This window comes from Cnephaeus nilssonii (assembly GCF_951640355.1).
Source record: "Cnephaeus nilssonii genome assembly, chromosome: 3".
NCBI classification, from domain to species: Eukaryota; Metazoa; Chordata; class Mammalia; order Chiroptera; family Vespertilionidae; genus Cnephaeus; species Cnephaeus nilssonii.
Window position 1 is genome coordinate 52,849,751 of NC_137074.1, and position 23,782 is coordinate 52,873,532.

The following is a 23,782-nucleotide window of genomic DNA, read 5'->3' on the forward strand; positions in this document are numbered from 1 at the left end:
CCGAGGCGCCTCGCGCCCTACGCTGCACGGGATTGGGCGCCGGTAGGTGAGGTCATCACGAGGCGCCGCGGAGGGACGCAGGAAGAGCAGGTAGGAAGGAGTGTGGCGCCGGTGGGCTCCAGACTGGCCTACCGCGCCTTTTCCTCTTTTGGGTCTCGTGGTCCGCGTTGGCTTTCCCGGGCCTCTCTTCCTGTTAGACTTCTCTGTGTCAGCGAGGTCCCCGTTGCCGACGCCACCCTCCCGCTGGAAACGTCCCTCGCCGAGCTAGCCACTCCCGGGCGCCGTCGCCTTCGGCCGAATTGGACCTTCGTTCTTCACCGTCGGCAGCTACGGTGGGCTTTTCCTGGTTGGGTTCTCTTCAGAACGTGTGGCCCAGCGTGTGTTCGGAAAGTAAGGTCGCTGCTTCTGAACTTCCCTCTCCCCAACGTTTGGATAACTACTAAGTGCTACATTCTTTTGGTCAACATGGAGCCTTTCCCAGGCTTCCCTACAAACGAAACGATTGATTAGTAGGAGGATTAAGGCAGAGTGTTCTCATTTAATTAGACATTCCAACGGGAGAATGACTTGGAGACGTCATTATAGAGGCCTTCTTGGAAGGGAAAGAACTTCAGCATTATTTGGTCATACTGTTTTCTTAGCTGAAAACTTGACAAAAGGTTTTCTGACAACTTTCAAATGTTATTCAGTTAGAGAAAATAATAGCTATCATGTGAGCCAGGCACTCTACTCGGGTCCTTGATGGGGGTTTTTATGTAATTCTCAAATAACTCTCCGAGGTAATAATTACGATAACAGGGTTCCTAGGTTTCTTTAGTAGTCAGTGCCACTGTCTTGTTTTTATGTAGTAAGAGTTCTTTCCTGAAACTCCCTTGCTGTGTATAATCCACTTCTTGTCTGCCAGTAAAAATAAAAGGACTAGTTGCGTTCCCTTCTTTCCAGGTTTTTTTTTTCTTCTTCTTCTCCAACACTCTTAGTAACCCAGATTCTTTTCATTCTTGCTAGTGCCAGTGGCACAGCTCTTTAGTCGTTTTGGCTGCTAACCAGCTTCTCCACATCAAGAGCAACTTTGGGAAACCCAAGCATGTGAAGAAAAGCTGGCCTATACTTACTACAGTGATAATGACTATGTGGTAGCGTAACCTCAGTCTTCGGAGTTTTACTCATTTTTCAGCTCTCAACCATAGGACATCCGAGGAGGAAGACCAGCATTTGTCTGGGAAGACGCTTAACTTTTTCTTTTAAATCTTCAAGGATACGTAGAATTGATACATCTGAGGAGGGGGCAAAGAACCAGGCGGAATAACAGTTTTAAAGGCACAGATACTTGCAAAGGAGTTTTAAAGGCACAGATACTTGAAAAGGACAACTGGGTGTATGGTAGTATGACTGCAGCAGAGTGTTTACAGTAGAGATCACTCAGTTATTAAAGATGTTGCCCTTTATCCTGTTTTTTTACAGTGTAGGTGAAGTTGAGCCTTTCAAGGCTCTGATCAGGCGATTCTGATGCTAATCTAGTCCAGTCAATGAGGTGACGTGTGTGTGTGTGTGTGTGTGTGTGTGTGTGTGTGTGTGGGGCAGAGTACCCCCCCCCCCCCCCGGTGGCCCAAGTAGAATTTCAAAATAGGAAAATATTTTCTTTATCATGCCTCCTTTTCTTTATACAAATCTTTCACCTGCTCATCACTCTCCTGACCATGTCCCATTCTTCATGTTCAACCTCATTCTCTCTGGTTGTTCAGAACTGCCAACTTTTGCACTCCACCCTTTCTAAAAATGCTCTCAAAGTACCCCACCTTTCCCAACCCACTCTATGATCTCATTAGGTGTTGGAAGGAATCTATTATCTAATTAAAGTAATTCACAGTAGGATATGATTAATTGTGCTTGACCCTTTAGGCATCTGTGTATAAGAGGTTTGTTGACTTGAAACCTAAATGTGGGGATAGTGGCACTTAACCTATTTCTGGTGGGCTTTCCAGTCCTCATAAGAGAATAACAAGAAACAGTAGCTTGACAACTTATTTCTAAAAGATTGTATTGATTCAATGCAGATTTAATTAAAAATTTTCCCACTACCTTTTACTATAGCAGTTTGATTGTTTAAAACTTTTTGATGGTGGTCTTTGGGTATGTTTCAAATAAAGTAATTTTGGGGACTCTGGTTGAGTTATGGATTAATACTCTGCGTGATAAATGTTGATTGACTAAAATCAAAAGCCTCCAGTGTATGAATTTCTGGGGCTTTCCCAACTTTTTTAAACATTCCCTGTATTAGGTCTCTTTGTCGTTCTAACTAGCTAGGTAATCAGTAAATATTATCCATGTGAGATAGAGATTATAAAAAACAAATTAAACTTTTTTTTAATTTAAATTCTTTATTGTTTAAAGTATTACATAAGTCTTCTTTTTCCCCCATTGACCTCTGCCTGGCCACTTTCACCCCCCAGCACATGCCCTCATCCCCCTACTATCTGTGTCCATTGGTTATGCTCAGATGCATGCATACAAATCCTTTGGTTGATTTCTTACCCCCTAACCTTCCCAGCCTTCACTCTTAGGTTGGATGGTCTGTTCGATGCTTCTATGTCTCTGGCTTTATTTTTTCATCAGTTTATGTTGTTCATTATATCCCACAAATGAGTGAGATCACGTGATATTTATCTTTCTCCTGCTGGCTTATTTTGATTAGCATTATACTCTCCAGTTCCATCCATGCTGTTGCAAATGGTAAGAGCTCCTTTTTTATAGCAGTGTAGTATTCCATCGTGTAGATGTACCACAGCTTTTTTATCCACTCATCTGCTGATGGCCACTTAGGCTGTTTCCAAATCTTAGCTATGGTAAATTGTGCTGCTATGAACATAGGGGTGCACATATCCTTTCTGATTGGTGTTTCTGTTTTCTTGGGATATATTCCTAGAAGTGGGATTACTGGGTCAAATGGAAGTTACATTTTTAATTTTTTGAGGAAACGCCATACTGTTCTCCACAGTGGCTGCACCAGTCTGCATTCCCACCAGCAATGAAGGAGGGTTCCTTTTTCTCCACATCCTCTCCAGCACTTGTCTTTTGTTGATTTGTTGATGATAGCCATTCTGACAGGTGTGAGGTGGTACTTCATTGTCGTTTTGATTTGCATCTCTCGGATGATTAGTGACTTTGAGCATGTTTTCATACGTCTCTTGGCTTTCTGAATGTCCTCTTGTGAAAAGTGTCTATTCAGGTCCTTTGCCCATTTTTTGATTGGGTTATTTATCTTCCTTTTGTGAAGTTGTATGAGTTCCCTATAAATTTTGGAGATTAAACCCATATAGGAGATAACATTGGCAAATATGTTCTCCCATGCACTGGGCTTTCTTGTTTTGTTGATGGTTTCTTTTGCTGTGCAGAAGCTTTTTATTTTTATGTATTCCCGTTTATTTTCTCCTTAGTTTCCATTGTCCTAGGAGCTGTATTGGTAAAGATATTGCTACGACATATGTCTGCTATTTTGCTGTCTATGGATTCTTCTAAGATTTTTATGGTTTCCCATCTTACGTTTAAGTCCTTTATCCATTTTGAGTTTGTTTTTGGTATGGTGTAAGTTGGTGGTCTAGTTTCATTTTTTTTGCATGTATCTGTCCCATTTTCCCAACACCATTTATTGAAGAGACTGTCTTAACTCCATTGTATGCTCTTGCCTCTTTTGTCAAATATTAATTGAGCATAATGGTTTGGGTCGATTTCTGGGTTCTCTGTTCGGTTCCATTGGTCTATATGTCTGTTCTTGTGCCAGTACCAGGCAGTTTTGAGAACAGTGGCTTTGTAATATAGCTTGATATCTGGTATTGTGATCCCTCCAACTTTGTTCTTCTTTCTCAGGATTGCTGTGGCTATCCAGGGTCTTTTTTTATTCCACATGAATTTTTGGACAGTTTGTTCCAGATCTGTGAAATATGCTATTGGTATTTTAATGGGAATTGCATTAAATCTAGTATGGACATTTTAATGATGTTAATTCTATCATTTTCATCATCCTATAGTTTTCTGAGTACAGGTCTTTTACCTCCTTAGTTGATTTTATTCCTAAGTATCTCAATTCTTTTGTTGCGATGGTAAATGGGATTGTTTTTTTAGTTTCTCTTTCTGTGAGTTCAGTATTGCTGTATAAATTTCTGAGTGTTAATTTTGTATCCTGCTACATTGCCGAATTCATTTATTAAGTCTAATATTTTTTTAATGGCGTCTTTAGGGTTTTCTATGTACAATATCATGTCATCTGTGAATAATGACAGTTTTACTTCTTTTCCAATTTGGGTGCCTCTTATTTCTTCTTATCTGATTGCTATGGCTAGCACTTCCAGTACTATGTCGAGCAGGAGTGATGAAAGTGGGCATCCCTGTCTTGTTCCTGTTCTTAGGGAAATTGTTTTATTTTTTGCCCATTGAGTATGATATTGGCTGTAGGTTTGTCATATAAGGATTTTATTATGTTGAGGTATGATCCCTCTATTCCCACTTTGTCAAATGCTTTTTCTGCATCAATTGATATGATTATGTGATTTTTCTCTCTCAATTTGTTTATGTGATGTATAACGTTTATTGATTTGCAGATATCCTACCAGCCTTGTATCCCCGGAATAATTCCCACTTGGTCATGGTGTATGATCTTTCTAATGTAATGCTGGATCCGATTTGCTAGAATTTTGTTGAGGAATTTAGCATCTATGTTCATCAGGGATATTGGCCTATAATTCTCTTTCTTTGTACTAGTAGTGTCTTTATCTTGTTTTGGGATTAGGGTAACGCTGGCTTCATAGAGCTTGGAAGTGTGTCTTCCTCTTGAATTTTTTGGAATAGTCTGAGAAGGATAGGTTTTAGTTCTTTGAATGTTTGGTAAACTCCCATATGAAGCCATCCGGACCAGGACTTTTGTTTGCTGGAAGTTTTTTTTTGGTTGTTTTTTTAAAATATATTTTATTGATTTTTTACAGAGGAAGGGAGAGGGATAGAGAGCTAGAAACATCGATGAGAGAGAAACATCAGCTGCCTCCTGCACACCTCTTACTGGGGATGTGCCCGAAACCAAGGTACAAGCCCTTGACTGGAATCGAACCCGGGACCTTTCAGTCTGCAGGCCGACACTCTATCCGCTGAGCCAAACAGGTTTCGGCTGCTGGAAGTTTTTTGATGACTGTTTCAATTTCATCCATAGTTATTGGTCTATTCAGGTTTTTTTATTCTTCCTGGTTGAGTTTTGGGAGCTTGTAATTTTCTAGGAATATGTCCATTTCGTCTAGGTTGTCCAGTTTGTTGAAGTTAGAGTTGTTAGTAGTACTTGTTTTTTTACAATCCTTTGTATGTCTGTGGAGTCAGTTGTTACTTTACCTCTTTCATTTCTGATTTTGTTTATTTGGGTCCTCTCTCTTTGTTTCTTGGTGAGCCTGGCTAGAGGTTCATCAATCTTGTTTATCTTTTCAAAGAACCAGCTCTTCGTTTTATTGATCTTTTGTTTGTTTTTTTGTTTTGTTTTGTTTTGTTTTGGTCTGTATGTCATTTATTTCCACTCTGATCTTATTTCCTTCCTTCTGCTGACTCAGGGTCTTTCTTGTTGCTCTCTTTCTAATTCTTTAAGTTGTGGGGTTAGATAATTTATTACAATTTTTTCCTGTTTTTTTGAGGTAGGCCTGTAAAGCTATGAACTTCCCTCTCAGGACTGATTTCACTGTGTCCCATAGATTTTGGATTGTTGTGTTTTCAATGTCATTTGTTTCCAGGATGCTTTTTATTTCTTATTTGGTAACCCAATCTTTGTTTAATAGCATGCTGTTTAGCCTCCAAGTGTTTGAATTTTTTCATTATTTTTATTGTAGTTGATTTCTAATTTTATGCCATTGTGATCTGAGAAGATGCTTGATATGATTTCTATCTTCTTGAATTTGAAGAGACTTTGCCTGTGTCCTAATATGTTGTCTATCTTTGAAAATGTCCTGTGTGCACCTGAGAAGAATGTATATTCTGTAGCTTTGGAGTGAAATGTTCTGAAAATGTCAATTAGTTTCATCTGATCTAGTGAGTCATTTAGGATTGCTGTTTCTTTGCTGATTATATATTTAGAGGATTTATTCAGTGGTGTCAATGAGGTGTTAAAGTCCCCTACTATGAAAAATAAAAAAATAAAAAATAAAGTCCCATACTATGATTATATTGCTGTCGATCTTTCCATTGATAGCTTCCAGAAGTTTTTTTTATGTATTTGGGTGTTCTAGTATTAGGTGCATATGTTTACCAGTGTTATATCCTCTTGTTGAATTGCTTCCTTTAGTATTATGAAGTGGCCCTCCCTTATCTCATTATGGCCTTCACTTTGAAGTCTATTTTGTCAAATATAAGTATTGCTATCCCAGCTTTTTTTTTATTTTTATTTCCATTTGCCTGAAGAAGTTTTCCATCCTTTCACTATCAGTCTGTGTGAGTCCTTTTTCTGAGGTGGTTTCTTGTAGACAGCAAATATATGGGCCATGTTTTCTTATCCATTTGGCTACCCTATGTCTTTTGATTGGAGCATTTAACTATTTAAATTTAAGGCTGTTGATATGTACTTGTTTGTCAAGCCATTTTATTCTTTATGCCTATGTAACTTCTTCCCTTTCTATTTCTTCTTTTTACAGCAGTCTCTTTAGCATTTCTTACATTGCTGGAATTGGTGGTAATAAACTCTTAGCCCTTTTTTGTCCATGAAGCTTCTAACTTCACGTTGACTTTTGAATGGTGGTAGCCTTACTAGGTATAATATTCTTGGATTCAGTCCCTTGCTTTGCATCACTTTGTATATTTCATTCCATTCCCTTCTGGCCTGATGTGTTACTGTTGAGAAATCAGTTGATAGTCTAATGGGAGATCCCTTGTAGGTAACTTTCTGTCTGGCAGCCTTTAAGATTCTTACTTTGTCATTGATGTTTGCCAATTTAATTATGATTTGTCTTGCTGTCAGTCTTTTTTGGTTCATCTTGTTTGGACTTGTGTGGCTTTTTTCTTCCCAACATCAGGGAAGTTTTCTGTCATTATTTCTTCAAACAGGTTTTCTATTCCTTGCGCAGCTTCCTCTCCTTCTGGCACCCCTATTATGTGGAAGTTGTTTCATTTCGTGTTATCCCAAGGCTCCCTTAGGCTCTCCTCCTGCTTTTTAAGTTTTTGTTGCAGTTGCTGCTCTGCTTGGGTGGTTTTATCCACTTGTCTTCTAACTCGCTGATGCGGTCCTCAGCTTTTTCTAGTCCAGTGGGGTCGCCAAGACCACTGGTGATCCGTGAGGTCCTAAAGGTTGGCGACCGCTGTATCTAGTCTGCTTTTGAAACTTTACATTGTGTTCATTATTGCACCTATGTCATTCTTCATTTCCTCTTGATTCTTCATTTTTCCTTGATTCTTACATATGTTGTTGAATTTGTCTTCCATCCTTTTCAGCGTCCTTATAACCATTGCTCTGAATTCTTTCTCTGACAAACTGCTTGCCTCCATTTTGTTTATTTCCTTTTCTGGTTATGCCTCCTTTTCTTTCAAATAGGGGTGGTTTATTTATCTTACCATTTTTGCTGTTCCTTTGTGATTGTTTCTAGGTATTAAATCAAAATGTCATGCCACCCAGATTTTTTGAGTTTGTTTTATATAGTAGATGTTTTGTGGGACCCAGTAGTGCAATCTCGCCAGTCTCCTGGGCTGGGTAATCTAGGGATGCCCCATACTTGGGATATTTGGGTACTCTTGGTGTAGTTGGGTCTTGAGTGTTATTGTCCCGTTCGTGGATGGAGTCTCCTTGCAGGGTGTCTGGTTATGAGGCTCACTGTCTACCACATTTACCAAACATCACAAAATACAACTCAACAAGTCATGACACAAGGAACAAAACACAAATGGACTCACAACACGGATAACCCCAATATAAGTGATCAGCAGAGAATTAGGAGAGAGAAAAGAGAACAAAATTGATACAGAGAAAAGAAGAAAAAGGTGAGAGAGAAAAGAAAGAGAAGAAAAAGGGAGAAAAAATATATAGGGAAAAAACACCACAAAGTAAATAGATAAACCAAAAAATGCAAACAACAAACACCCAGAAAAAAAGGGGGCGAGAGGGCAGGATCTGTAGAAGCAGAGCTTACTAGGTATACCGGTTAATAAAGCTGATTTTTTTTTTTCAATAGCTGGAGTTACACATATGTTGATACATATGCGATTTGATAGGTATGCTATTTAGTTGTATTGACAGCAAGCTTCAAAACTTCATATGTCAAATTTGCTGAAGGTGTTAATATCATAGGTATTTTTACGCTTAAAAATGTCAAATTTCGTGCCAAAAAAAGAGCATTTGCAGGAACCTTAATTCATTATTTTGAAGAAAAGTGCTGCTGAATACTTCGAGAAGCTTATGGTGAACATGCTTCATCTCAAGATACTTGTGAACGCTGGTTTAAAAGCTTTAAAAGTGATGATTTCAATGTGAAAGACAAAGAACGTCTAGGTCAACTGAAAAAGTTTGAATACCAAGGATTACAAGCATTATTGGATGAAGATGAGTGTCAAACTCAAAAACAACTTGCAGAAAGATTAAACGTTGCTCAGCAAACAATTTCCAATCATTTACAAGCAATGGGAAAGATTTTAACCTTTTGCACTTGGATGTCGAGTGTGACTCGACACGGTTAGCATTAGAATAAAGGAATTGAGAAAAAAGCAAGCAAGTGCAAAGGGTTAAAGGAAGGAAAACGGGTGCCACATCGTCTGAACAAAAGTCAAATGGAAAACTGAAAAGTCATCAGTAAAATGTTGCTTCAGCGGCACAAAAGAAAAAGTCTTTTTTTGCATCGAATTGTGACTGGCGATGAAAAGTGGATTTATTTTGAGAATCCCACATGCAAAAAATCATGGGTTGCTCCAGGTCCACCATCAACATTGACTGCAAGGCCAAATTGCTTCGGAAAGAAAACAATGCTCTGTGTTTGGTGGGATCAGGAAGATGTGGTGTATTATGAGATTCTAAAACCCGGTGACACGTTAATACTGATCACTACTGACAACAAATAATCCATTTGAACCACATTTTGATCTTGAAATGACCAGAATGTTCCAGAAGACATGGCAAAGTAATTTTGCTTCATTATGACGCACCATCACACACTTCAAAACCAGTTAAAGACACGTTAAAAGATCTTGCCTGGGAAGTATTAACCCACCTGCTGTATTCACCAGACCTTGCTCCTTTAGATTACCACTTGTTCTGATCGATGGCACACACACTTTCTGAGCAGCAATTCAAAACGTACAAAGAAGTAGAAAATTGGGTCTCTGAGTGGTTTGCCTCAAAACAAGAAAAGTTCTATTGGGACAGTATCCACAAATTACCTGAAAGATGGGGAAATGTGTAGCTAGCGATGGACATTACTTTTAATAAAGCATTTTTGAAGTTTCTCTTGAAATTGTGTTTTCTTTGATTACAAAATCCGCTATTATTAACCGGTACACCTAGTATATACAGAAAGTAAGGTTAAGGAGTTGAATGAATAGCAGAAGGACCTCAGTTCAGTATAGAGGAGGAAGAAAGAGAATGAGTGAATAAGATGAAAAGAAATTTTTAAAATTAAATAAATTAAAAGATAAAACAAAAATAATTTTTAAAAATTTATCTTCACTTATTCATCCATTTTGGGAAAAGAATAGAGGAAAGAGCAGGTAGGCTTGAGTTTAGTGAGTGATACTAATTAGGAGAAGAAGAGAGCAAGAGAGGAGAGGAAAAACAAGCAAAAAAATTGGTGAAGATAAAATAGTAGGGTGCTTGGACTTGGAGCAGAGGAGAGGAAATTAGATATATGAATAAGCCAACAGAGACCACAGTAATAATAACACATCAATAAAGCAGATAAAGAAGATCAATTTAACAAGGGGTAAAAAGAAAGAGAAACTAAAGCGGGACAGGAGAAGAGGAAACAGGATGAAAGAGGGAGAAGTGAAGAAGAAAAGGGTGGTGGGGGTAAAATAATAAAATAAAAATAAAAATGAAGGAAAAATATGAAAAAATTAAATATAATAAAAGATTTTTTAAAAAGTGAAGTGTCATTTGTTTCAGCTAAGTTTTAATGCCCCAGGGGGGCTGGTTTAAGACCCCACTCTTTTGTCTGCCACTTCTCAGTTTCCTGTTAGGTAGTCAGCACCGTGTTGAAGCTCCAAGCGATCCACCGCTCCTCTGTGTCTATCTCCACAACCTTGGCTGCAAGCGGGTGGGGCCAATCTGCCCACTTTGCCTGTCTGCCTGCTGACAATCTTAATCTCTGAAGCCTTCGTTTCTGACAGGGCTAAATGTGGGCCTGGTGGTGTATCCATTTCCAAGACTGAATAACCTCTCTTCAACCCAGTCCCTGAGGGCTCCTCATGACTATTCAGAGTTTTTGTGTTGTTTGTACAGCTCAGGGTGTAGTCTGGGTGTGGCTGTATTAGCTGTCTTGAGGCTGCTGAGAGGGCTGGCTCTTCATGCTCTCCTCCACCGCCTCTCCCCAGACTCAACAGTCCACACCTCCACCTGCACCGCAGCCACAGGTTGGTGTTTGTATTTAAAAGGTCCTATGCACTGGGTTCAGTGAATAAAAGCAAAAACAAAACGGGCAAAACAACCGTGGAACTGCCAGGACAGCTCTTCAGGCCGCCTTTCTGGGCTCAGCCTCTTGCAGCTGTGGACTTAGATCTAGAATCCCCTGCTGCCAGCAGCCCTGTGGACTTCCTTTCCACAGTTGAATGTTATACCTTTCCCCAAGGGATGCAGACTTGGTGCTGGGCAGCTTCCTTCTGATCCTCTCAGCTTGGTGGTCTCACAACTCTCTCCAACCCAGTTCCCCAGTCCTACAGTTCTCCAGGCATCCTCTGCCCTTCCCGGCGTGAATTGTCTCACCAGCTGTGTCTAATTAGCCAATTTTGGGTGGATGTTATTCAATTTAGATGCTCATTCTATCTGCTCCAGGATAAGGCTCGGGACACATTTGCTTATTCAGTGCCATTTTTCCCTCCAATCAGTGTTCAAGTTAAACTTCAAGTTTTACTCTGGTGCATAGAGGTTAAAGTATAGCTGACCTTAGTCTTATGAGATTAGTAGTCTGAGAGTTACTACTGGTTCTATTGTGGAAAAAATTTACAGGAGCTATGTTGTTGCTTGCAATAATCCCTTTTTTAAAAAAAAAAAAATTTAGCACATTCTCTGTGTTGTTTTTTAAAAAAATATGTTTTAAGTGACTTCAGAGAGAGGAAGGGAGAGAGAGATAGAAACACCAATGATGAGAGAATCATCAATCAGCTGGGTAATAATCCTGTTAATGCAAAATCCATTTATTGCATTGCCTGACCTCACACTTTGGCATGGAGCTTAACCAAATCTATTTTTTAAATTGAATTAATCTTTTTCAGAAAAGAATTGTATTAGGAAAAAACCTGCTAAAACTTTTGTCTCTCCAGTTAGCATTTACTTAAGTCCCCTGTGAAAAACTGCCTCATTCGTATCTTAGAGAAACCTAAAATCCCAGTAACAATCCAAAATTATATGCATACAGAATCTTAAAGCTGCCTGACCGGTGTGGCTCAGTAGTTGAGCATGGATGGATCCATGAACCAGGAGGTCACGGTTCAATTCTCAGTTGGGGCAAATGCAGGGCTTGGAGTTTGATCCCGGTAGGGGGCGTGCAGGAGGCAGCTATTCAATGATTCTTGTCATTGATGTTTCTATCCCTGTCTTCCTCTCTCTGAAATCAATAAAGACGTTAAATAATAAAATAAAGAATCCTAAAGCTGTAGAGGGCAGATTTCTAGACTTTAATGTTAATACACCATAAAAAAATTAAAAGTTGAGGGTGGGTGGCCTCAGCAGCGCTGTTGGAGGCTGTGGGCGGGAAATGACGGAGTATTTGGCCTCCATCTTTGGCACTGAGAAGGACAAAGTCAACTGTTCATTTTATTTCAAAATTGGAGCATGTCGTCATGGAGACAGATGCCCTTGGTAGTACAATAAACCGACCTTTACCACACCATTGCCCTCTTGAACATTTACCGTAACCCTCAAAACTCTGCGCTGTGCTGTGAGCAATGTCAAGATGCAGGAACCCTATGATGAGTTTTTTGAGGAGGTTTTCACAGAAATGGAGGAGAAGTATGGAGAGGTGGAGGAGATGAATATCTGTGATAATCTTGGAGATCACCTCGTAGGAAACGTGAAGTTTAGCGGTGAAGATGCAGAGAAAGCTGTGATTGACTTGAATAGCCGCTGCTGGTTCAACGGGGCAGCCCATCCAAGCTGACCTTTCCCCCTGTGACCGACTTCTGGGAAGCCTGTTGCTGCCAATATGAAATGGGAGAGTGTACACAAGGTGGATTCCACAACTTCGTGCATCTGAAGCACATTTCCAGAGAGCTGCGGCGGGAGCTGTATGGGTTCCGGATTGTGAGAGGGATGTTTAACTGCCGGCCTAATCACCCCCAACTGTCCTTCCCTCCTGGCCTGATCACCCCTAACTGCCTCTGCCTTGGCCCCACCACCATGGCTTTGTCCAGAAGGTCTCCCAGAAGATCTCCCAGTCTAATTAGCATATTACCCTTTTATTAGTATAGATTGTTGACTGTTAACTATCCTGTACCCACCTAAGTAAAAGAAGTATGTGTCCATCATTTTACTCGTTATTCAATCCCAGACTTCCCCCCACCCTTTGCTTTCTCCCGCCTCTTTAATCTATCACCAATGGATTTCATTTCATCTCCTCCTTTGATTGCAACCTATAAAAATAGATGAAAAACTGCCATTCTTCTTGAAATATTAATGTTTATTAATGTGCATGTAACATTGTTATATTTAAAATTGTTTTTCTTGAAAAAAAAACACACCATTTTTCAGAGCATTATCCCAATCCATTGAGATTCAGCTTACTGGCAATTGTCGACAGTTTGGCTCAAATAAACTCACAAAAATTCTTTGAACGTTTTTACATTAATAACCTGACAACCAATGGGTCCTGGCTGCCTGTCACTACTTGAAGCAATTAAGCAGAGACAGGGTTGAATCATATATGAGTATTTATTCCAATAATGCCAGCAGTATGGGAGAGCAGCAGGTCATCCACAAAAATCTACTCTGAAACCCCCCCATAAGCAAGCTGCTTATATTGGGTAGGACAAAGATTACATGGGGAAGTAGGCATTGTGTGCTGGGCAGGACTCCCATTGTTTGGGCAACCTGATTGTTAATCCTTCCATGATAATAGGCAGTTACTGAATGAGACTGCATTCCTAGGTTGACTCCCTATTGCACAACTCCCAGCCAGATTAGAATGTCCTTTCTTTAATCAGAACAAGGCAATCAGAACATGTTTAATATTTCTTATAAATATAGCTAGTTCTCAATATTCTATTTTTGCCCCCAACAAGTACATTTAAAAGCAGTAATGAATTATTAGTATCTTTTAGTCATTTTCTGTACTTTACCTGGTAAAGAATACTAACAAGCCCAGCTGGCGTGGTTCACTGGTTGAGCATTGACCTATGAACCAAAAGGTCATGGTTCAATTCCCAGTGAGGTCATATGCCTAGGTTTCGGGCTCCATCCCAGGTGTGGGGGCATGCAGGAGGCATTCTCTCTCATCATTGATGTTTCTATCTCTCTCCCTCTCTAAAATCAGTAAAAATATGGGGGGAGGGGGAAAGAATACTAACAAGTAAACTGTTTTGAATAAGTTTTTAAAATAAATTTTGTAAAATTTCTATTGATTTTTTAAAATTATTTTTATTTTTAGAGAGAAAAATCAAGTTGTTGTTTCACTTAGTTATCCATTCATTGGTTGGTTGATTTTTTTTTAATTAAATATATTTTTATTTATTTCAGAGAGGCAGGGAGAGAGAGCTGCTAGAAACATTAATGATAAAAGAGAATCACTGATTGGCTGGCTGCCTCCTGCACACCCCCCACTGGGGACCAAGACAGCAACCTGGACTTGTGCCCTGACCAGGAATCGAACCATGACCTTCTGGTTCATAGGTTGACACTCAACCATTGAGCCACACAGGCTGGGCTATTGGTTGATTTTTGTATGTGCCCTGACCAGGTATGGAACTCTCAACCTTGGCATACTGGGACAATGCTCTAACCCCGTGGTCGGCAAACTGCGGCTCGCGAGCCACATGCGGCTCTTTGGCCCCTTGAGTGTGGCTCTTCCACAAAATACTACAGCCTGGGTGAGTCTGTTTTGAAGAAGTGGCGTTAGAATAAGTTTAAGTTTAAATTTGGCTCTCCAAAGAAATTTCCATCGTTGTACTGTTGATATTTGGCTCTGTTGACTAATGAGTTTGCCAACCACTGCTCTAACCAAATGAACTACCCAGCCATGGCCTGGTCTTCATTATTTATTTAAAAGTTTGGTATCCCTTTATACTGGGTCCCTGTACAAATTTTAAGGGCCAGGAGACTTTGGGCAAATTATTGAACATTTCTGAAACTCAGTTTTATTATCTATAAAATGGAATAATGCCAAGCAGAAAGGTTTTAAGAATAAATAACCTTTTAATTTAGTCTCTGGTGACAAGACCTAAGGGTCTGCATTTCTAACCAGTTTCCCAAATGATTGGTGTAGTACAGGTTCTCAAATTCTAACATGCATCAGAATAATCTGGGGGAGGGGGTTGTTAGAACATATAGCTGGACCCCAACTCCAGTTTGTGATTCAGTGGGCCTAAGGCGAGGTCTGACAATTTTTATTTCTAACAAGTTCCTAGGTGATATTGATGCTGCTAGTCTGGAAGCCATACTTTGAGGATCATTGGTGTAATATATATGATGCCACTTTGACCAGCTTAATAAAAATGAAAAAAGGGATAATGGTAATATTTGTTGAGCACTCATTATTTACCAGGCACTATTTTATGTGCTTTACATATATTGCTTCTTTTTGTTCTCTCTGATTCTATGAAATGGGTGTTACCATTATTATCATTATCCCCATTTTATAGAGAAGGAAAGTGAGTCACAGAGAAGAGGTTCTGTAACTTGCCCAAAGTCACCCAGCTAGTAGGTGGTAGAACTAGTCAAACCCAGAGACTCTAGTTCCGGAGCTCACTCTCTAAGACATCATTCTGATAAAAAATATTACCTGATGGTTGTGCAGCCCTCTCCTAAAAATAATTTTTCCTAATTTAAAGTAAATATATTTAGTGTTTATTCTTATGTGAGCCTCACCAAAGGCTGGAGAACCAGGCTTACCTGGGTTCCTGATTGCAAGGGAAGCCCATTTCAGCATGTTCCAGCCTTGTGTGCCCACAACTCTGTTCAGCTAGGCTTTTGTAGACTTGATCTTCAATTGTCTTTTTGTTGTTGAGTTGTTTAGATGTCTTTTTAAAAATATTTAAATGAAATACTACTTATTGCATTTGTCTCCTACCATTAAGTTCTTAAGTAAAATATGACATTATAGTTCTTTCCTCCTTCACAGTCTTCTCAGCCATTATGGCTGTCAAGTGGATTGGTGGACATTCTTCTCCTATTCTCTGCCTGAGTGCAAGTTCAGAAGGACTAGTGGCTTCTGGAGCAGAGGGTGGAGATCTCATGGCTTGGGGTGAAGATGGGACTCCATTGGGACACACACGCTTTGAAGGGGCCAACGACGTTACCTGTGTCTTATTCTCTCCTTCCTGCCCCACCAAGCTCTATGCCTCGCATGGAGAAACTATTAGCATACTGGATGTCAGATCCCTCAAAGGTTCCCTGGACCATTTTCATGTGAATGAAGAAGAAATAAATTGCCTTTCATTGAATGAAACTGAAAACCTGCTGGCTTCTGCTGATGACTCCGGAGCAATCAAAATCCTAGACTTGGAAAATAAGAAAGTTAGCAGATCGCTGAAGAGACATTCCAATATCTGTTCTTCTGTGGCTTTTCGGCCTCAGAGGCCTCAGAGCCTGGTGTCATGTGGACTGGATATGCAGGTGATGCTTTGCAAATAATATTTGGGTAATTTCTAAATGGGATTTGTTAGTAGAATCAAATTGAACAGACTATATCTTTGAATTTTTTATTTTCTACTAACATGAGCCAAAAGCTTTACTTCTAATGCATGTTTTATGCTAACTTGACAAAGCCTGTTAGATTTTATTCACAAAGTAATCACTAATTATTTAGTCTTTTCTCTGTGCTTTAATACATTCCTGATATCTGAGAATTCAAATATTTGATTCTAAACATTTGTTTAAAAAAGGGACATGCTGAAGGCAGAGTTAATCTCCCACTTTCTAAAAAAAAAAAAAAAAAAAAAAAAAAGTTGGAGGGACTGGATCTGTTGTTTTGTTTTTGTTTGGCCAGGGTGGATCTGTTGTTTACTTTAAACTTCTGGGGTGCATTGCCCAGCTGGTGTGGCTCAGTGGTTGAGCATTGACCTGTGAACCAGGAGGGCACAGTTCAATTCCTGGTCAGGGAACATGCCTGGGTTGCAGGCTCTGTCCCCCGTAGGGGGTGTAACAAGAGGCCCCAATCAATGATTCTCTCTCCCTCTCCCTTCCTCTCTGAAATCAATAAATTAATACATATTTTTTTAAAATTCTGGAATATGTTAATTGAAATATTGTATATTGGTGACCAGGATTGGAGCATTATATTCATTCTGAGTTTTGAAAGGAACATCACAAATCAGCTCATATTCAGAGGAGAGTGGGTATATCTAGAAACCCCATTATGTCTGGAACTGTAGGTGTTTAACTTTTGGTTTTCATGAGGGGGAAAAGTCTAAATAGAAGTCATAGGGAAACAGATTTTGGTTTAATTAAAGAAAACTTTCACTCTGGCACCTGTAGTTCAGTTGGTTAGAGCACTGTCCCATACACTGAAAGGTGTCAATTCCCAGTAGGCAACTGCCAATCAATGTTCTCTCCCCCACCCCCCACTTCCTCTCTAAAATTAATAGAAGCATGTCCTCAGGTAAGAATTGAAAAAAAAACCCAACACTTTCAAATAGCCAAATAGCTTGAACTTTCCCATAGCAGATGTGCTTTCTCTTGAGAGTAAATCTCATATCACTGGAATGAGAAGAATCATAGCTTCTTTTTGGTGAGCACTTAGTACTTGCCAGTGATTTACATATATTAGCTTTCATTCTAATTATGCCCTGCTAGATAGCTATTCTTTTTCATACGTGAGGAAATAGATTAAAATTTAGTGTTCACACAGCTGCCTGACTTGGTATTCAAACCACAATCTCTCTGGCTCCAAAGCTTATATTTTATCTGCATGATATTTCAAGCAGAATACCATGAATAATGTAGTAAAAAACGTTTTTGGTTTGGGAACACATCACTTCCAGAAAAAGAACCATTGTTTATTAAATGACCTATATGCCCACCACTATTCTAGGCATTTCATCTGCTTTTTCAACTATATACAGTATCTTTCTTCTGAGATGCTGTGAGTCTGTTAATTACATCAAATATTTTTTGTCTTTCCACCTTCTTTGCCAGTGATCTTTGCTACTCCCTCCTCTACCCTCCTCACCCCTCAGAATTTAGAACTAGATGAAGCTGATTTTTGTTGTCATTGTGACTGCCACTTCTCCTCTCTCAGGCTACTGGCATTTAGTAGGCAGAATCAGTGGATGTCCTGCAGTGCTGGGACAGTCCCTAAACAGTGAAGAATTCTCCTACCCAAAATACCTATTTAGAATTATTCTAAACTTATCAGGCACAGTAAGTCTATAACCTCTAAAGTTTTTTTCCACTCTAGGTCTTTTTTATTTATTTTTTAATATGTTTACTGATTTTTAGAGAGAGAGGAAGGGAGAGGGGGAGAGAGAGAAACATTGATGTGAGAGAATTGAGCCCAAAACCTGGGCATGTGCCCTGACCGGGAATCAAACCAGCAATCTTTTGCTGCAAGGGACGACGTCCAACCCACTGAGCAACACTGGCTGGGGCTCTCCTCCTAGGTCTTGATCAAGCCCTCAAAGAACTAAAATTTTCTACTGTAGTGGTGATAACCTGCCTACTTGGTTGTGCAGAAAGATCTACACAACCAGGTGGATATCTGTTTTAAGTAGGCAGATTGTACAGTGTCTCTTTGACTAGTCCTCTTATCACTGGTTCATTATTTAATTACTAGAGGCCCGGTGCATGAATTTCGTGCACTCAGCCCATCCTGTACCTTCTCCAATCCGGGACCCCTTGGAGGATGTCCGGCTGCCAGGGATTGGGCCTAAACCGGCAACCAGACATCCCTCTTACAGTCCTGGACTACTGGCTCCTAATTGCTCACCTGCCTGCCTGTCTGATCGCCCATAACTGTCCCCCCTGCCGGCCTGGTCGCCCCTAACTGCCCCCGTTGCTGGCCAGGTCGCCCCCAACTACCCCCTCCCTGCCGACCTGGTCACTCCTAACTGCCCCCTCCATCGGCCTGGTCACCCCTTATTGCGCCCCCCCCCCCCCCCCCCGCGCCAACCTGGTCGCCCCACGCAGCCTGCTGTTGAGTCATTTGGTTGTCCCTCATTAACTCCCCTGCCGGCCTGGTCGTAGGCAGCCATCTTGTGAGGGTATGAGGGTTAATTTGCATATTACCTCTTTATTATATAGGACTAGGCATGGCAATAATGCAAAATGACCTGTATTCTTCAGATTAGAAAAGTGTGGGCATCCAGAATTTACAGTTTTGCATCCAGTTCTAGGCAGGAAGCTTTAGTGGCAGGCAACTGCTAGAGACCAGTATAAAAAATAAATATTTTATGACAAGGAGGCTTAGGTCATTGCTTGACTGCTAAGAATTGTTAAAAGTTTGTTGTAGATTACCTTCTGCACTGGGTAGAATAGTGGCTAAGACAACACAACCATGCTTTTAAAAAATTATTTCCTTACTGAAGGTGAAGCTCTAATTTGCACAATTTACCTTTTAAAACCTGATTATCCAGCATTATACTTTAAGAATATCCAGCCTATAGGGGAGTCTAAGAATATAGTTATAATAGTGGGAGAAAGTTCATATCAGGTTAATTTTGAGTTATTTCTCTCTGAGCAAATGTATTTTATCTCAAGGCAAAAACTTAATTACTACCACACACAGTAGATATGTTTAACACACCTATCCTTGTTATTATAGAAATTATAAAAATTATATCTTTTGATTTAGATAGGTTTAAGTAGGCAAAGCATACTCAGAGAGTCAGAGATTTATTTATTTTTTTAACACTCCAACCCCATGCTCTCCCAAAGGAAGAGAAGAACGATCATCAATGGGCAGTAGCATTGCAAAAGCAACACCAAAAGCCAGTTTCACACTCAGGAGAGAACACTGCACCTCCTCCTCGTGGTTTCAGTTGTTCCACACGTTCAGAGATTTCTCTAGTAACAAACTGTAGAAATGATCCCTGAAAGTATAATCTTGAGCGTCCAAACTGTGATTAATTAAGACACTGGAGACCACTTAATTTTATATTAAACTAGAGGCCCATTGCAGGAAGATTCCTGCAAGAACAGGGCTTCCGGCAGCTTCCCTCCCGCCACCGCCACTTCTCCCGCCCCCCCCCACGTTTTCCCTACTGCCTCTACCCCCCACCACCCACCCCACGCTTTTCCTCTCACCGCCGCCACCCCCCCACCCTCTGCACTTTCCCTCCCACAGCCGCCACCGTCGCCCCCCCCCCCCCCCCCGCGCTTTTCCTCCCACCACCACCGCTGCCCTGCACTTTCCCTCCTGCTGCCACCCGGTGCTTTCCCTTCCCTCCCACCATCTCTGCCCCCTACCCCACACTTTCCCTCCTGCAGCCGCCGCCCCCCACACACACTTTCCCTCCTGCCAACGCTGACCTGTGCTTTCCCTTCCGCAGCCCACCCCGCCCGTGCTCTCCCTCCCGCAGCCACCTTGCTTTCCGCTTTCCCTCCCTCTTCTATGCTGTCTTCAGTCTTCACTCCTCCCTCCCTCAGCGTATTCAAATTAACCACCATCTTTGTTGGGTTAATTTGTATACTTGCTCTGATTGGCTGTGGGCGTAGTGAATGTACGGTTAATTAGCATTTTTCTCTTTTATTAGTGTAGATAGGTACAAGTAATAATTATAGTATATGTGAAGGTATAAAGAATAACATTAAATAGGCATGCTCTCCATCCGGGAGCACTGGGAGTATGTTCCAGTCTTTCCCTTCCCCCTCTTCTTCCCTTACAGGCTCCCTTCTTTTCTCACTGGAGTGCATCTCCCAACTCTAGGGGACCCCATGAGACTTGCAACTACAGGAGCAGTGGGCAGCAGCAGCTTGTCCCAGGCTAACCCCCCAAACCTATCTCCAAGGCCCTTTTTCCTCTGACTTTCCAGTGAACCAAGCAGCCCCACTTAGGCTCATTTCTTTCCTATAACATTTCTGGAGAACCAAAGCAGCCCCACCTAGGCTCTCTCCTGATGCTGCTTCTATCCAAGGCCCTCCCTTGTTTCACTATCCCCAGCTTTAATAAACATACTGTACTCTCAAAGTCAAAAGGAAAAAAAAAAGAATGAAATAGTTTTTTTCTTTGGAAATCTGAAACCATCATATATTTCTGTAGTATACATGACTCCTCCAGCACCCCCATATCCACACCTGGAAATAAATGGTTTAAAGGTTTGTTCTTGTTTCTGGAGTTTGAAAGGTTATTAGTACTAACACAAGGATCAGGATGATGGAGGAGACTTTTTTCCTTTAAAATTAATCTTTACACTTGATCTTAGCCAAAAGGCTGAGAAGTGATAAATGAATCTCTTATGTGGAAAGAAATATTTTTTGTAGGGGAAGAAATAGTGTGTGTGTGTGTGTGTTTTTATTGTAGGGGGAGAAATTTTTGATCAGGGTCACTTTGATATGATTGCATTCACTTCTAAACATTGGCCAGTTGTCCACTTTTTCTTCCTATTAGTGTTTTATAAGGACTATTAGAGGCCCAGTGCATGAAATTCGTGCACGGGATGGGGGGGGGGGGGTCCCCTCAGCTCAGCCTGCACCCTCTCCAATCAGGGACACTCGGGGGATGTCCGACTGTGGGTTTAGGCTCAATCCCAGGGATCGGGCCTAAACCCACAGTTGGACATCCCTCTCACAATCCTGGACCACTGGCTTCTAACTGCTCAACTGCCTGATCGCCTCTAATTGCCCTCCCTGCCAGCCTAATCACCCCTAACCGCCTCTGCCTACTGGCCTGGTCGCCCCCAACTGCCCCCCCCCACCAGCCTGGTAGCCCCCAACTGCCCCCCTCTGCCAGCCTGGTCTCCCCTCACTGCCTCCCCTGCTGGCGTGGTTGCCCCCAACTGCGCCCCCCACCACCACCACCGGCCTGGTTGTCCCACACAGCCTGCTGTTCAGTCGTTTGGTCATCCCTCACTAACTCCCCTGCCAGCCTGGTCACCCCACAAAGCCTGCTGTTCAGTCGTTACTGTGACAGCATCCTGGTCAATTTGCATATTCCTCTATTATTAGTATAGATAACCTCCAGACTTTTTTTTTACCCCAAACTCTTGTATTTTTTTTCTTCATTATCTCTAGCTCTCCTACTTAGGTGATACAGCTTGAACAGTGGTTGAGAAATTGTAAAATACTCTGGAATCTTTAGCAGTTAGGAAGAAGAAAGAAATATAAAGAGAATGTACAGACAAGAACAATTTGGGAATCTTCAGTACTTGGAAATGATTCTTGAATTGGTAGAAACTGGGATGGTTATTAACACATGTAGATGATTTAATTAATACAAAATGTTTAAGCTTCTGAAAACACTTAGGTTATAGTTCATGTTTGGATGTCTTAGGAGGACAATAAATATAATCCAGATATTATGGGGCCTGTGTGAGAAAGAACTTGGGGGTAACTGCCAATACAGTTAAGCTAGCAGATTCTGGAATGTTTATTTTCCTTTGTTCAGGGTGGGGTTTTTGTTTTCGTTTTGTTATTGGTTGTTTTGTGTATATGTGTTATTTATTTATTTATTTTTATTGATATCAAAGAGGAAGGGAGAGGGAGAGATAGAAACATCAATGATGAGAGAGAATCACCAATCTGCTGACTCCTGAATTCCCCACACTGGGGATGGAGCCTGCAACCCAGGCATGTGCCCTGACCAGGAATCGAATGGTGACCTCCTGGTTCATAGGTACATGCTCAACCACTGAGCCATGCTGGCCAGGCTTTTTTTTTTTTTTTTTTTTTAGAGAGAGAGATTATTTTCACATCAAGTTTTAGTACTCACTCATTTTTTGTTATATTTTCTGATATTTTTTATTATACTTAAAGTTACTTTAATTTATTAGTATGTTGGCTTCATCCCAATAGAAATTACTGTCCACTTAGTATCCTACCTAATAATAGACAAATATGCAAATTGACCATACCTCCAACACACCCACAAGCCACACCCACCATCCAATCAGAGTGAGTATGCAAATTAACCCATCCAAGATGGCTACAGCCACAGAGAGCAAGGTTTCCCAGGCAACAGAGGGAAATAAGCTTTCTGCCAGCCATTGCAGGCCTAAGCCTCCACTCAAGCTACAAAGTTTCAATTATAGAAGGTAAACAAATTCAAACAAGAAATGGCATCAGAATGGAGCTTGTGAGAGCAGGCCAGGGTTGCCACCGGCAACAGGGGAAGCAAAGCTTTCTGCACACCCTGGCCGGGACCACCTATTTAAGGCAACAAAGTTTCAATTATAACCCCAACAGAAATGGCTGCCGGCCTCGGAGGGAGCCCCAGGCTTGACTCCGCTCCAGGCTACAAAGTTTCAATTGTAGAAGGAAAATAAATTCCAGATACCAGGGCCTCTGCTTGGGTTGCCAGGAGGCGTGACTGGCCTGCATACCACCAAAGGCCTCTCGCTCAGGCCGCCCCACGCCCCAAGGGAACCCCACCCTGATCAGGGACACCCTTCAGGGCAAACCAGCTGGCCCCCACCCCTGTACCAGGCCTCTATCCTACCTAATAAAATGGTAATATGTAAATTACCATCACTACACTACGCCCAGGATTGGGCCAGAGGGAGGCGCAGGGGGCGGGACTCGGGGTGGCCGGGGTAGCCGATTGGGCCGGCGGGATGCTGAGCTCGCGCTGCCGCTCATGGCTGTGCTGCGGAACAGAAGGGGCCTCTGGGGCAGCGAGCTCACGTCCCGCCGCGGACCATCAAAAGTGGGGGAGCTGGGTGCTTGTCTGCTCCGGCACCAGGCCTTTCGGAAGCCTCCGCCGAGCTGGAGGCTTCTGAAAGGCCTGGTGCACCAGCGGACAGGTACCCAGCTCCACTGCGATCGAAAGCGAAAGCGTGTAGGGGACCCTACACGTGCATGATTCAATCATGCACTGGGCCTCTAGTAATGTTATAAATCGAATCCAAAAGGATTTTCAGTTCTTTTCCTACTAGAAGCAGAAAATAAATGTTACTGTATTTAACTTATTTGGAAAGTAGACTTGATGGAAGTTAACCTTGAATAGAGCAGTAGTAATCTTATCAATTCAGATCTATGGTTTTCACTAAACAAAGTCTTGCTTATCCTAGTATCCATTTTAAATTGTGAGTCATAATTCAGGGATAATACTAGATAGTAAAATAAAGCTGTATATTCTCTCTAAAAGTATTAAAAATATTTTCCTTTTCAAATTGGTTGCTGCAGGAAGAAAACGAATCACTATAGAGTGAAATCAATTCACAAAGCTTATTGTTTCATTTTATTTTATTTTATTTTATTTTTTAATATATTTTATTGGTTTTTTACAGAGAGGAAGAGAGAGGGATAGAGAGTTAGAAACATCGATGA

General features: G+C 41.2%; 2 protein-coding genes and 1 pseudogene across 10 annotated transcripts in view; all 3 read left to right on the top strand.

Annotated features, from left to right (window-relative positions):
• WDR53 (WD repeat domain 53) overlaps positions 1-23,782 on the top strand; it is a 31,277-nt gene that overhangs the window by 655 nt on the left and 6,840 nt on the right. For 2 of the 8 annotated variants that reach the window (XM_079764349.1, XM_079764351.1), the window contains exons 1-3: positions 35-390; positions 14,103-14,232; positions 15,483-15,976. In XM_079764349.1, coding sequence (XP_079620475.1) covers positions 15,497-15,976 — 480 coding nt within the window. In that variant the 5' untranslated portion in view covers positions 35-390; positions 14,103-14,232; positions 15,483-15,496. Of the gene's footprint in view, positions 1-11; positions 391-14,102; positions 14,233-15,482; positions 15,977-23,782 lie in introns of those variants that run through there. The other 6 variants (XM_079764352.1, XM_079764353.1, XM_079764350.1 and 3 more) reach the window with 6 other exon arrangements.
• The window catches only part of SMCO1 (single-pass membrane protein with coiled-coil domains 1), a 42,278-nt gene continuing 18,839 nt past the window's right edge, over positions 344-23,782 (top strand). The window contains exon 1 of the mRNA XM_079764447.1: positions 344-390. The gene's annotated coding sequence lies outside the window, so the exon portion shown is untranslated. The remainder of the gene's footprint in view (positions 391-23,782) is intronic.
• On the top strand, positions 4,616-13,624 carry LOC307095223 (splicing factor U2AF 35 kDa subunit-like; annotated as a pseudogene). Its single transcript has one exon. The product of its transcript is annotated as a splicing factor U2AF 35 kDa subunit-like (transcript).